Source organism: Apis cerana, linkage group LG10 (assembly GCF_029169275.1).
Source record: "Apis cerana isolate GH-2021 linkage group LG10, AcerK_1.0, whole genome shotgun sequence".
In the NCBI taxonomy this organism is placed as follows: Eukaryota; Metazoa; Arthropoda; class Insecta; order Hymenoptera; family Apidae; genus Apis; species Apis cerana.
In genome coordinates, this window is record NC_083861.1 from 61,212 (window position 1) to 75,045 (window position 13,834).

The 13,834-nt window shown below is 24.5% G+C and overlaps 1 protein-coding gene across 2 annotated transcripts in view; it reads right to left on the reverse strand.

Moving 5' to 3' along the window:
* Window positions 1-10,421, reverse strand: part of LOC107996020 (uncharacterized) — a 30,705-nt gene extending 20,284 nt beyond the window's left edge. Inside the window, exons 1-2 of one of the 2 annotated variants that reach the window (XM_017053869.2) lie at window positions 10,058-10,421; window positions 903-1,023 (exon numbers count right to left, since the gene is read on the reverse strand). In XM_017053869.2, the coding sequence (XP_016909358.1) occupies window positions 903-1,023; window positions 10,058-10,394 (458 nt within the window). In that variant the 5' untranslated portion in view covers window positions 10,395-10,421. The remainder of the gene's footprint in view (window positions 1-902; window positions 1,024-10,057) is intronic. The other variant, XM_017053871.2, reaches the window with a different exon arrangement.
* Window positions 10,422-13,834: the final 3,413 nt, after the last annotated feature.

The window sequence follows — 13,834 nt, forward strand, 5'->3', positions numbered from 1 at the left end:
TGAAAAATAATATATACATAAATAATTTCATAAATTAAAAATAATTGTTTGCATCAATATTTGTTATATATATATTTTGAAATTATATATTACAAAAAATATTCTATACATATACATAAATTAAATATATGCGCTGGCATTTTTCAAAAAATAAAATAATTCCAATAATCGATCGATATGATATCTTAAACTTTGAAAATTGTAAGGAATATTTAAAATAATAATGATGCTTATTTAATACAATTTAACTTATACGGTTCCTTTATACGGTTCATCTGTGTGTTATTTCTATGGGTTTATTATCACAGATAGCAGTGCTATGAGGCAATTTTCACTGTTATTGTTAAGAGGTTTTCAACGTTAAAAATAAAACGATTCCTTCGTTTGTTTTCATTTAAATGTTTCTATCATTTATATTTTTGTTATATATTTTCTATGATATTCCTGTAAAAGAATTTCTATTAAATTGTTATATCGTTTAAAGGAAATATTATTTTTCGATTATTTAACAAGAAGTTTTTGCAATTTCACATAATTACTATACTGTATACTGTGATTTATATTTTTTAATTGAAAGTTCTTTTTAGTTGAATAATTATACTATTCTGTAATTTATTAAAATTTATCTATTAATCTTTTTTAATAAGAAAATAAAATTTTATAAATTTACAAAATATTATAAATAATTTATATTGCTTTATATTTCAATGAATAATTTTAAAAAATAAGTAAAATATTTATTAGAATCTTATTTTTTTAAATTAAAATAATAACGTATCATATGGTATATATTATACACATAAAATATTTAATTCGTTACAACGAAGGAGAAGTTCGTTTTTATCAAGATCTAAAAGAAATCGGAAAATAGGATAGTTAATCGTAGTGCATGAAATACTTACTCGATAGATATATCCAAAGTGGGTATTGGATATAACCCTTCTGCCATGCACGTTATCTCCACTCCATCTTTATCATCTATAGTTTTTTTTCTATATACAAGATCGAATTTGTTCTCCGTTGCTGGAATAAACAAATTTTATTTATTATTATTTTATTTATTAAATGAGATATTAATTTATATTGTTTAAAATTTATAATTATATTAAAAACATAACTACGAATGAGAAATATTAATATTTATATTAATATTTTGATGTTAAATTATGATTTTTTATTTTAAAAAAGTAAATATAAAATTATCTTATTAATTGTTACTATGTAACGCTATAAATTTTTAATCTTTTTTAAATATTTGAAATAAAAATCTGATATAATTTAAAAGTAAAAACAATTTAATTTTTAATCGTTTATATTATTTCGGTCTCGCTTTAACTAACTGTTAATTGTTTTATTAGTTAACTAGCTAAATTGTTTGATAAATAAATCTCGATCAACATAGCAATTTTTTTTTCATAGCAATTTTTATATTCACATTCGAACATCTTACGTAAACAAATTGTTAAAAAAATTTTATTCGCATATACAGAATTCTAAATATCATAATTTAAAAATTTTGATTTAAGATTATTTGTCAAATAATTTTTAAATATATTAAAAATATTTATATATGGATAAAATTGGTGAAATATTAAACTATTATATTGGTCATTGGTTGGTTGTCTACAAAGATTGCTAATTTGAAATTAAATCTTTACGATTTAAAAAATAATTCTTAATAGATATTTTAGTTCATAAACTTATTTCATTGTCTTTATCCGTTTAAAATCACTGTAAATATTCATATATTCGTTTTTAATAATAAATATAATCTATATAGTCTGTATAATCATGTAGACATGGAATTATTTTATTATTTTTTAATCATTACGTTTTTTATGAAACATATTGTGTATATGTCATCTTCCATTTCAATAAATTTTCAATATATTCAAAGTTGTTTTTAGAAATTGCTGCTTTGAATTATTATATATTTAAGAAAATGATCCGTTATATATAATAATATTCCAATTAAATAAATTTTTACTTAATTATTATAACTTGGAAAAAGAATTATAGCAATTCCTTGACAGAACACATTTATGTTTTTCCTTATTAGTATTATTATAATTTATTTATTTATTTTATATAAAATTTGAAATTACTTATTTAAAATAAATATATGTTATATATTTTTATAATTTCATGAAACGAATATATTTTTTAATTCAATTAAAGAAAATTTCGAAACTAATATTATTATCTATAAAAACATTATTCTATTCTAATTATATTCAAATACTATAAAATAAAATAAAATAAAAATAAGAAAAAATTATTTTCAATTAATATTTTGATTTAAATGATTCTCAATATAAATCTACAATATCTATAAATTTCTATAAATTTCTATAATATCTATAAATATCTTCTCAATATAATAGTCTATAACAAAAAAAATTTAATTTCTTTTAATCATTGCATGTTTTATAAATAAAACATATATTTACAAGATATACAAGATTTTCCGAAAAATCAATTAATATCTGAATTTTTTTATTAAATTTTAAAATTTCAATCTTTATCATCTTTATTAAATTTTCAATCATGATGTAATAATAAAACTAGAAAGAAGTCCTCGTAATAATATTTATTTTCAATTAAAAATAATTTCTTTTATCGCAAATAATTATCTAGATATAATTTTAATTATTAAGAGAATGAATAAATATTAATAATTCTTTTATAAGCAATGATCCGTTTATAAAAAAATTATATTAATATTTTAAAAATTTATATTTTTTAATCTTTTCTCTGAAAAATCTCTTTCGGATTTATTATTTTATTTAAAAAAGTATAAGTTTTTTTGTGAATATTTAAAAAAGAAATTATTATTTTTAGTTTTTGGATATTGGATCTGAAGATGTATACCAATACAATTTTACGCTATTTCTTGAAAGAAATTCAGTGACATGTACGATCCCTTAACTCTAAATCGAATCTTTCGTTCGCACCTGTTCATTTTTTCCATATTGTGTATTTGCAATCAATTCTAATTTAACTCAGACATTGTTTTGAAGAATTTCACGTGTCTACAACGAGAACTCAAGTCGTTTCGACTCTAAATATAGAAATACAATTTCTAATAAATAAAGAAGAAAAGTTAAATTTCCTTTTGTTCTTATTGGATTATCAATACAATTTAGAAAATAGATAATTGATAAAAGATAATTGATAAGTTCGGTAACAATTTTTTTTATAGAATGAATTATTTTTTGTTTCATCCAGATTTAAAACTTAGAAAATTTGATTGACAATTTTTCCTCGAAAAAAGATATTTGAGAATAAAGATAATAATCATTTTAGGTAATTTCCTTTGCGAATCTGCATTATTTGAAATAATTCTCTCAAATAATTTCAGTTTCATCAAATATCGTTACAAAGTGATTTCAATTCAATTCAACATACTATGGAATTGATTGTCCAATTAAAGTATCTTGTTTTTAATCTTCGTTATACTTTGGTTAAAGTTGAGAAAAGAAGAATTCCTAAGAAAGTTTAGTTGATATTTTTTATATTTGAGATCACGAGAAATTCTCAAATTGATAAAATTGTTATAAAATTTTCTTTATGAATATTGTTATGAATATGGAAATATCTTTAAAATGAAATTTTATCATTTATCATTTGAAAATATTGGTCATTTAACAATAAATTATTGTTTATAATAATAAATGTAATAGGTTTTTTTCACGTAATCTTTTAGATCAGAGACAAATCAACTTTACCCAATTATATAACATTCTATTTCATTCCGGACTTATAGAAAACGTTTTTGGAAATATCGAGTCAATCGATCAATTCTTTCCATCGTTAGAAAACATTATAGCAAAATGATTTCAGTCGTTTGAATTGAACATTCAATTTGGTGCGGACTATTAACGCGCGGCTATAAGACAACAAGTTTATGATGGTACATCGATTCGAGACAAGGAGATGGTACACAAGTCTGGAAGTGGATATTCTGTGGTAGCCACACGTACGGCAATAAAAATAAAAAGGTAATAGTAATGGATACAGTCGCGCACTGTCCATTGAAGACATCGTTGTATTATCACGATAATGTTGCACGTTTTTCAATCCTTAGACTTCTCTCATTTGAGCTTCTTCTCTCTTTCTTACTTTTTTTCTTTTTCCAGCTTCGTCTCTCTTATACTTTCATTTCGTCGTTATTTTTATTTTTCGAAGGGATAAAGTAAACGCGAGTCGGGAAAAATAAATTGCACACGTGTCACTATGATAGAAAAGTTCAAATTATATAGCCTTCCTAGGTGATATTATATCGATGCCATTGAAAAAGAAAACCTAGATGTCGAGATACCGTTTCGAAAGCTGGATTCTATTGTGAATATAGAACATAATCGAATTGCCTTTTTTTTTCTCGTTTGAGAATTGAAAAACAAATTAGAATTGAATGCTTTTTTTTATTGTGAATAAGTGATTTTTTCATTTTCCTTTCTTTAAGTTGATATTCGTCGTGAAACTATATCTTTGAAGAAATCATATTCTATAAAGAAATAATGTACAGAATTAGTCATTTAATATTTTAAAGTTATTATATCTTAATTATCACTGAAAGTTCATATTCGTCTTTAATGAAAGACAATACCGCAACATTTACATATATATCTACGATAAGTCGAACCAGATGGCTTACATAGAAGTTTTGCGTTAAATCAAGATTTTCTACGCAAACTTGCAAAATTATTACTTGGAAACATACCACTAAATGTATCTTTAATGATTTTGTACAAATATAGTTAACATTTGCAATAAGATTTTCTGCAAATATAGTAACGAGTAACAAAGTATATCGATTGAAATTACACATTGATGTTTTCTTGTATTCGCACGATAAAATTTTAAATGAAATAAAATGGGATGTAATTTTTCTCTTCAAATGAAAACTTTTATCTAAATATTAATAATTAATCATCGATTATTTGAACAACAATCAAAATAAAAATCAAATTAATCGTTAAATTGTTCAAAGATAAATATTATAAATGATATATTATAATTTGAAAAGATGATATAAAATGATATGTTATGCTGATTGTTGGATAATAAACGAATTCGCTTAAGTTTAATACAATTTGATTAAATTATTCAACTGTTTTTCCATCATGATATTTTCCATAATGATAACCTTATAGCACATACCAAGTATTCGATAGAACAAACTATAACGATTAAAAATATAAATAAAATAAGAAATTATAATTATTCTTTTTCAAAAGACACAAGACGAAAGATATTAATTTTTAGAAATCAGATATTTGAATTGGCGAGATTCGGATGATTAAAATTTATCTTAATAACGATCAAGAATGTAAAAATAAAAATGGTGAAAATAGAAGAAATTATAATTATTCTTTCTTAAATACTTTTTCAAAAGATGAAAAATATTAATTTTTAGAAATCAGATATCTGAATTGGCAGAACTCGGATGGTTAAAATTCATCTTAAAGAGAAATTTTCATGAGGTTGAGTGGTTTTTTCTCTGATAAAAGTCTCCATGTAACTTAACTTTCATGTTTAAAAGAAGAGTTTCGAAGAAAGGAAAAGAAACACAAAATTGTGCATGATATGTAACATCGTAACGAAACAACTCGAAACATTTTAAATCAAACCTCCGCCCCGGAAACGTATGTTAGAAGAGAAAAAAGCATTAAAATGCTCGCAAAAGTTAAGTGCACGCTTTCTACTTCTCGTACATAATGCGAAAAAAAAAGCAAGCAAACAAGAGATCGGTCTCGAGCAGTTTGTCAAATTTGCCTGACTATTTTAATTTCGTAATAACGATGGTTCAATGAATTAATTATTAATCGTTTTAGTCGACTTCTTCTTCTTCGAAAAATAATTACGGTTTTGTAAATTTATCGAATATTATTAAAAAAACTTGATAATAATTTTTAAATTTATATCATTTAATTAAATTTAAAGTAATGTAATATGAGATTTATTTATTAAAGATTATAGATTATAGATTATAGATATAGATTAAAATAATCAATATCGGAATTATAAAAAAATAATTTAAAACATTATTCAATAGATACTTAAGTATCAAGAGCATGAATCTCAACTTTGAAAATAGAAAAAATATGATGGTAAAAAAATTTATATAAACTTTTGCAAAGATTTTCCAAGAAATATAATAATTTCGAAAAGTATCAAAGACGTAAAAAATCAAATGATGATTTCGACAAACGAAGAGAGAGTTTTAAATAATCGAACGAATCGATCGGATATTTTTTCCATCAATTGAAATAATTTGTGCTCAAGATATGCCATTATAATTTTACTCGATCAAATATTTGCCGTTACTTTAGTGGATGGTGTTTTGATCTCTCGTATATTACTATTCCTCTTTTATTGATCGATAATTAATCGTTATCTCTATTGCCTAAGAATGGTCGAATATGATACCATGGTGCAAATATTCTCCCTTCTTTGCATATGTGGCGTGTTGAATTACGAAAAACCTTTTGTGTGCGTTTGTATGAGAAATCCAGCAAAATTAGAAGTGGCAATTATTTGATATCGGAAAAATTGAATTGATTGAATGTGAATTTTGTGAATGAAGAGATAAGAAAACTTTAATTGCAGAAATATAAGAAAATTTTAATTATAAAAAATAAGAGATTTTGAAGAAAAAAGTTAAAATTAAAGAAATATTTTATAAATTTGATAGATATTTTATCAAAGATGAAGTTATAAGTTAAGAATTTTTATTTGAAAAAAAAAGAAAATATTATAAATTTCCAATCTAAAGAAACGATAGATTAAATTTTGTTTTAAAAATTAAGTAAAGATTTATATTGTAAATATAATATTATAAAATTTATTTATAATATTGTTCGTAAATTTAATATTGCGATTCATGGTTGAAATAATTTAATTAAAGACGAGTATCGATAGTTATATCGAAAACAAGTGAAACTAAAGAACAAGTAAAAGGAATAAGTTAATTATATCTTTCGTGAATAAAATCGATCAAGTATGAAATTTTGTAGTAGTCGAATAGATAATATTATATCTCGCGAAATAAGATATTGAAAATAACGTTAATTTCCAAAATATTCAAATACTCAATAATATTCAAAAATATTAACAAAAATTAACAAATATTAATTAAAATAATTAGGACGAAAAGTAGGATCAATTTCGATATATTATCATGTAATTATATATTCTTGTAGAAATTAATTAATATTGATAAAAAAATAGAAAAATATATTTTTAATGAAATTAATTTTCATTGTTCGTGTATAGATTAATTTTTCTAATCCAATTGATAATTGAGAAGAAATATATTATTTTTGAATAATTTGTTTAAACTTATTTTTATATAAATTTTTTTCATTTAAAAAAAATAGAAAATAATATAATTATTTATTTTTCAAGTAATCTGTATATTTAATATTATTAATCATATATTTTCAAATATCATCTTTCTTACTATTCCTTCGAAGGAAAAAAATCTTATTATTTCTTAATTATACTACAATATATGCATATTTAGCACACGCATATTTTTCAATTATTATTATTATATTGGAATCAATCAGACGTGTAACAAATTGTCAGTTAGAATAATTAAAATCCGAGTGACGAAAAATAAAGAATGATCGTTGCTTTTAATTCGATCAGAGTAGACAATATCTTTTGTTCTATATCGCATCGCTATTTTTCAAGAATTATTTCACGCAACATCATTCTTAGTTGTGAGACGTCGTGTCAAACTACGCGGGACATGTAAAAATGTTACATGACTTGACAAATATCGCATATTTATCGTTCGTCACAAAGCATACACGCGATACAACACACTAGCTTATACCTTTTACGAGTAAATATAAAAATAGAGTAAAAGTTAAAGTCAATGTCGCGATAACAATTGTATCATGGTTCAACGTCGCGTTTGTCCGTTTATTCTTCGAATCTTTTTTCTATTGGTTCTCTTTATTCCTCTTGTATTTAATACCCGTAAAAAGAATTTATTCTACCTATGAAAACAAAAAAAAAATAGATAGATAAATAGATAGATAGATGAGACAGAAATATAGAGATAGATAGATTAAAATTGAAAAATTATATAGGATAATTTTTTCATCATTGAATTAAATCGTAAATTTGTCTAAACGAAATTGTAAGATACCAATACAAGATATTGAGAATGAACAATTTCAAAACAATCAATAACGAATAATAATTAACGATTAATCTTATTATAGAAATACATCTCGAATTTACTTTATAGGATGAAATCTCTCTATTTTCATGTCTTAAAATTAAATTTTCTCTAAGTTTTTTTTTTAATTAAATCTTATATTTAAAAAAATCAGAAGATAAAAATGAAACAGTTAAAATTTACAAAGAAACATCGATAATTGATATATTAAATGAATTTCAAATGAAACAATTTTAAATGAAACTTTATCCAATTGTTCTTTGTGTTAATTTAAGAATTTTGGAAAAAATATAATAAAATTTTTAGATTGATTCAATAAACAAAATTTCGTTATATATATATATATATTATAATAAGCGAAATTTCATTAAAATCAACATTTATTATATTAGTTCAATCAATTAAATTAATATTTTTTTATTACGATTACAAAAATCGATCGAAGTTTAATTCTTTTTGATTTTTTGTGCAAGATTATACTATAAAAGGAATGCTCTTTTACTCGAATTATCTTATAATCGATATGAAACAATCACGTGAAATTTTCTCGTTTCTGTAAATTTTTTTGTTACGATTTATCGTGTCTTACATCATATTTTTTCAATGATATTCTTCAATACCCGATATTAACACAATATGTTCATTTCGATGAAACGATATCGAAATTCTTGCTCTCGATTTTATCCATTTCTCAGCTATTATTTTTGCTCTAAATCACTCCGAAAATTATCTTTTCGAACGACAATAGACGAAAGAGAAATTATATCGTACTTTACCGATAATATTCTTCTTGTCGAAGGAACGTGACCGACCATCGCGATTCCTTTACGAAACATTTTAAATGATTCCTTAAGGTTTCGATCGATTTGCCAACAGAAAGTGAGCAGAAATCGAGAAAGAGATAACGTAATTACTTTCTGACTCAACGATATCCAAGATCTCAATTTTAATATTGTAGGTAAAAAGAAAAGTATAATCTATGGATTATATTAATAATCTGAGATAAAACGTTCCAGCGTAACATTTCGGCCCATCGTTCACGTCGATATTGCGATTTAAGATTTCAATATTTAACGCAACAATGCAGTCAGATGGTTAAACAAGGGAAGAAAGAAATTTGTATCTTTGTAATATTTAATTATTACGAATTTATGGAATAATATTATAGCGTATTTTATTTTAAATAGATAGATAGAAGTATGAATTGAAAAAAAATAAGATTTTGAGAATTTTGTCTCATTAAATTTATCGAGTATGAGAGTTACAAAAATAACAATTAAAGCAATAATAAATTAATCGACTATCATTTGATTAATAAACATATAATAACAATTTATTGATTTGAGAAGTTTGTAATAGAGAAAAAGAAACTGTTGATAATGAGATGTAGCGAGTATCCTTGTAATAAAAATAGCGATAATTAAATTTTGAAAGATTAAACTTTTCCGAATTTGAACATATCTAATTGTAATTGTAAAAAAATATATGATAAATATTAGAAATGTTACTAAAACTTATATCGGTTTTTTCATTAATCATAATTGCTTTTTCTTATAATAAGTACTAAATAAAATTTAATTTGAAATCAATATCAAAATTATATAACACAAAATTTGTTATAACTAAATAAGATGATGATGAAAGAAAGTTCATTAAAAAATCCTAAATCGTTGGAGAATTTCAATTAATAGAGAAACGAAAAAATTACGATTAATAGAGATAGAAAGAAAGAAAAAAATTAAAAGAAAAGAAAATCGCGTAACTGCGATAATAAAAAAGATAATCGATCTGACATAAATCGAAATAAATGGGCATAAAAGACGGTAATGAATGGTTGGCCATTAATAAGTGGATACTTACAATACACAACCATGGAGGAACTCGCGGACTGCTCATCCGCGTAAGTGGATATGACGCACTTGTACTCGCCAGTAAGATCGATACCGGGCTTATTCAATTTCATGGCTCGATACGTGGTGTACGGATCGTCGCTGGCTTTGTACTTCAGGTCGACGTACTTCCGCGTGATGTCCCCGGCCAAAGGGTCCCTACCGTATATCCATTGGTAAGCCACTTCGTTGGCGTTGAAGAACCATTTTACGACTAATCCCTTGCTCGGCGTGTCCTCGAGATCGTAGTCGCAGTCCAGGATCACGTAATCGGTGTCGTTGGCTTTCACCATTGATGGTATGTTCATGGTTTTTATTACCAGCTGCCAACATTCTGGAAAAAAAAATAAAAACAGCAAAGATGAGAAAAAAAAGAAAAGAAAATAGAATGAAGATTAAATTCTTTTCTAATATTTTTTTTCTCTTGCTCTTAATTTTCGCATTAATAAATTCATAAAATGAAAATTACGTAAAAAAAGAAAATAATAATAATTTTTAATCAAACATAAAATTAGAAGATTGAAAACTAATAAAAGATTGAAAGAATGATGAGAAATCATAATGATTAATCACCGAATTTTCGAGAATTCGTCATATTTTCTATTTCGTTGATATTATAATAATTATTGTATAAATGAATTCATAAGTTGCGTTGCTTACTTATACGTTGTATAATAAATGATGTGAAACGAAAATTTAATTGTTTAATTGTTACTGAGAATTATTGCGACTATTGTAGCAACAAGATGGTCGCGTAATTATTCATTGTAGACCAACATTGCCTTGAGTTGCGACGAATTTTCTATGAGCAAACCACTTTTTACGCGAGTACAAACAAAGTTTAAAAATATTTTGACATTCATAAGTGATATAGTAGAAAATCATATCAGCTTTGATGCATATTTTATTCGTTCATTGTTTTGCTCGTTTTGAAAAAATTGTTACCAGAGTTAAGGAAGTTCGTTAAGCACTTTATATATAATAATGTAAAATAATAATGTAAAATAATATTTATATAGTGATACAGTGAATTTCATATAATAATATATATAAATACATAAATATTGTTTCGTCGAAAAAAAATTGTAACGCAATTGTAAAATTGTAAAAAAAATAGTGTGTTTCAAGAAAAATAACGTATTTCAATGAAAATATAATGATGAGAAAATATTTTCTAAAATATATCGACATTTAAATATATAGATTTTCTCAAAGAGAAAGCGGTTTTCATTTTGATGACAACCACTTCTATTTTTTCTACATATTTATTTAAAATTTATAATATATTTATTTAAAATTTTGCTCTCAATAACGTTCAAAAAGCGAATATTCGCTGAGAATGATTCTCCAACGATGGCAAATTCAGAATATATTATTTATTTATCACCATTTACCGAAGTGATGTATTTATCATTTTGTTTGTAGCGCTGCAGCATTTACAATGTAATTATGCGTACACCTTCTTACGTATTTATTGTAGTTATAAAATGTCATTATAAAATCCATAAATTAATCTTTGTTTTTTTTTTTTTTTACTAATTTAGAATTAAATATTGATTTCTAATATATATTTTATATATTATAGAAAAAATATATGTTTTAAGTAAATGAACAAAAATGAAATAATGTAATGGAAATAAACCAAAAATAATACTAGTTGATTTGTGCAAAAAAAAAATCGAAAAAATAATATTTTTAAAATTGTATTTCGACAAAAAATATAATGTTATATTGAAAAAATAGAAAATAATACAAAAAAAAATTGTATCAAATTTAAAATATTTGAAAAATCAAAATGTTATAAGCACATTTCAGTTACTTTTCCAATCTTATTAAAAATATAAGCAAATCTCTCTCAAGAACCGCCAATATTGCTACTGCTATCGCGAGAAAGGGCTTCGTGCAATCACAATAATTATGCGAAAAATAAAAAAGATAAATGGAGGGTGATAATTATGAAATCGTTCTTACGGAAGAAATAGTTTGCCTCATAAGAAAGAAAGCTTCTTTCATCCAGCCAGTTTTTCTTTTCCTCTCCATCCAGTATCTTTTTTGTTACGCGTAAACGCTGGACGTTCCTGTGTGTCTCACTTCTTTTGCCAGCTGGAAAGTTTCCGGGAGTGGAGAGACACGTCGCTTTATCCACGACGAAAGTTCGAAATTTATGGGTGGCAGTCGCGCGAAAATTTTCACTTTTAGTTGGGCCACGGTGAACTTATACGTTCCTACGGATATCTGAGAAAAGTTAGCCGACCGCGAAACTATCTACGTGGAAAACGTTCAGCATCCATCGTTGGAATTGTGCGTGATCGTGTCTTTCAGTTTTCACTATTCACCGACTCGCATTCCTATTCTAATCTTGTCAGTGTAACACAATAGTTGAGAAATGTAATCGATAGCTAGGATTTTTGGGCTATTGTAGAGGCATTAGAAACGAATCGAAAGAATAGAAGAATGAAAGAAATAGAAGATGAAATGGAAAATAGCGATTTCAGAGATATTATTTTATATTGAATATTGGATCTTTCGTGTAATTGGATAATGAAATATCGTTAAAGCTGGATACAGAAGAAATTTTTAAAAGACAAGATACAATAATGCAGATTATAATAATTGACGTTAAGCAAAAAATATTTTTATTATTAAAATTACTAGATTTTCATAAAAAATTATTCTTTTTTAATAACTTTTTACTTTATTTCTATCAATTTTTATAATTTTGTAAATTATATCTCCGATTCGAATTTTAAATAATTTGAAAGAAATACATTCGTTTCTCTTCAAATTTCATTTCTCTAATTCACGAACACTATTGATCAAGAAGATATTTTGAATTTTTTGGTTCTTGCAAATTTTATAATTTTAATATTTTTATTTTATTAGAAAAATAATTAAACGAATCAAAATAGAAAATTCATTAAAAAACCAATTTTTTTATTTTTAAATGAAATAAGAAAAGAAAAAGATTTGTACGCCTAATAATTCTAAAGATAATAAAAATATATAATAATACTCTTATAAAGAGAATTTTTGTGAATATTTCTAAATTAATGAAAAATTATATTGAAAAAGAATTAATAAAAATTGTATTCGAAAGAACTTTTTATTCTCAAGAATAAAAAATTATTAATTGGTGCTTTATACGGTATTACTCGCTGTTAATTCGCAATTTCGGATAATTATTAAATAATTAAATAAGAAATAAATTTATGATACAATAGATCTCAAATTTTAGTACTTTTTTTACAAGAAAAAGCATAATAAAGAACTTTTTTCTTATTTCTAACGGAAAATCTTATTTTGAAAGATGATCAAAGCATAAAGAAAAAATCCCTTTATCATTCGTGATAGAATAAATTAATCAAAACTCGACCGAATTGTTTCTCGTTGTTAATCGTTCCCATAATGAAATCAGTTTTTTGTATTACAAAGACATGGAACTCTCCAGAAGTTTTCCACCGTTTCCGTTTGTAATTTCTGTTTGCAAATAAATTCTAAAGTAGCACGGAAGGAACACCGATAACTTTGTCAACTTTGATTAAGAGGCTGGTCCAGCGCGCAGTTTCAAAGGACCGAAGCTACATTTTCCAAGGAGAGATATAACGGATAGTTGCAAATAATACGGCGCGGACCAAATCTACGTATTCGTACTGGAGAGTTTACAACGATATGCATCACGATAACTTGGCGGAAAGGTCGTCAGAAGTCAAAGAATGTTCTCCGACGTGTATCGCGAATCAGTGTCTTT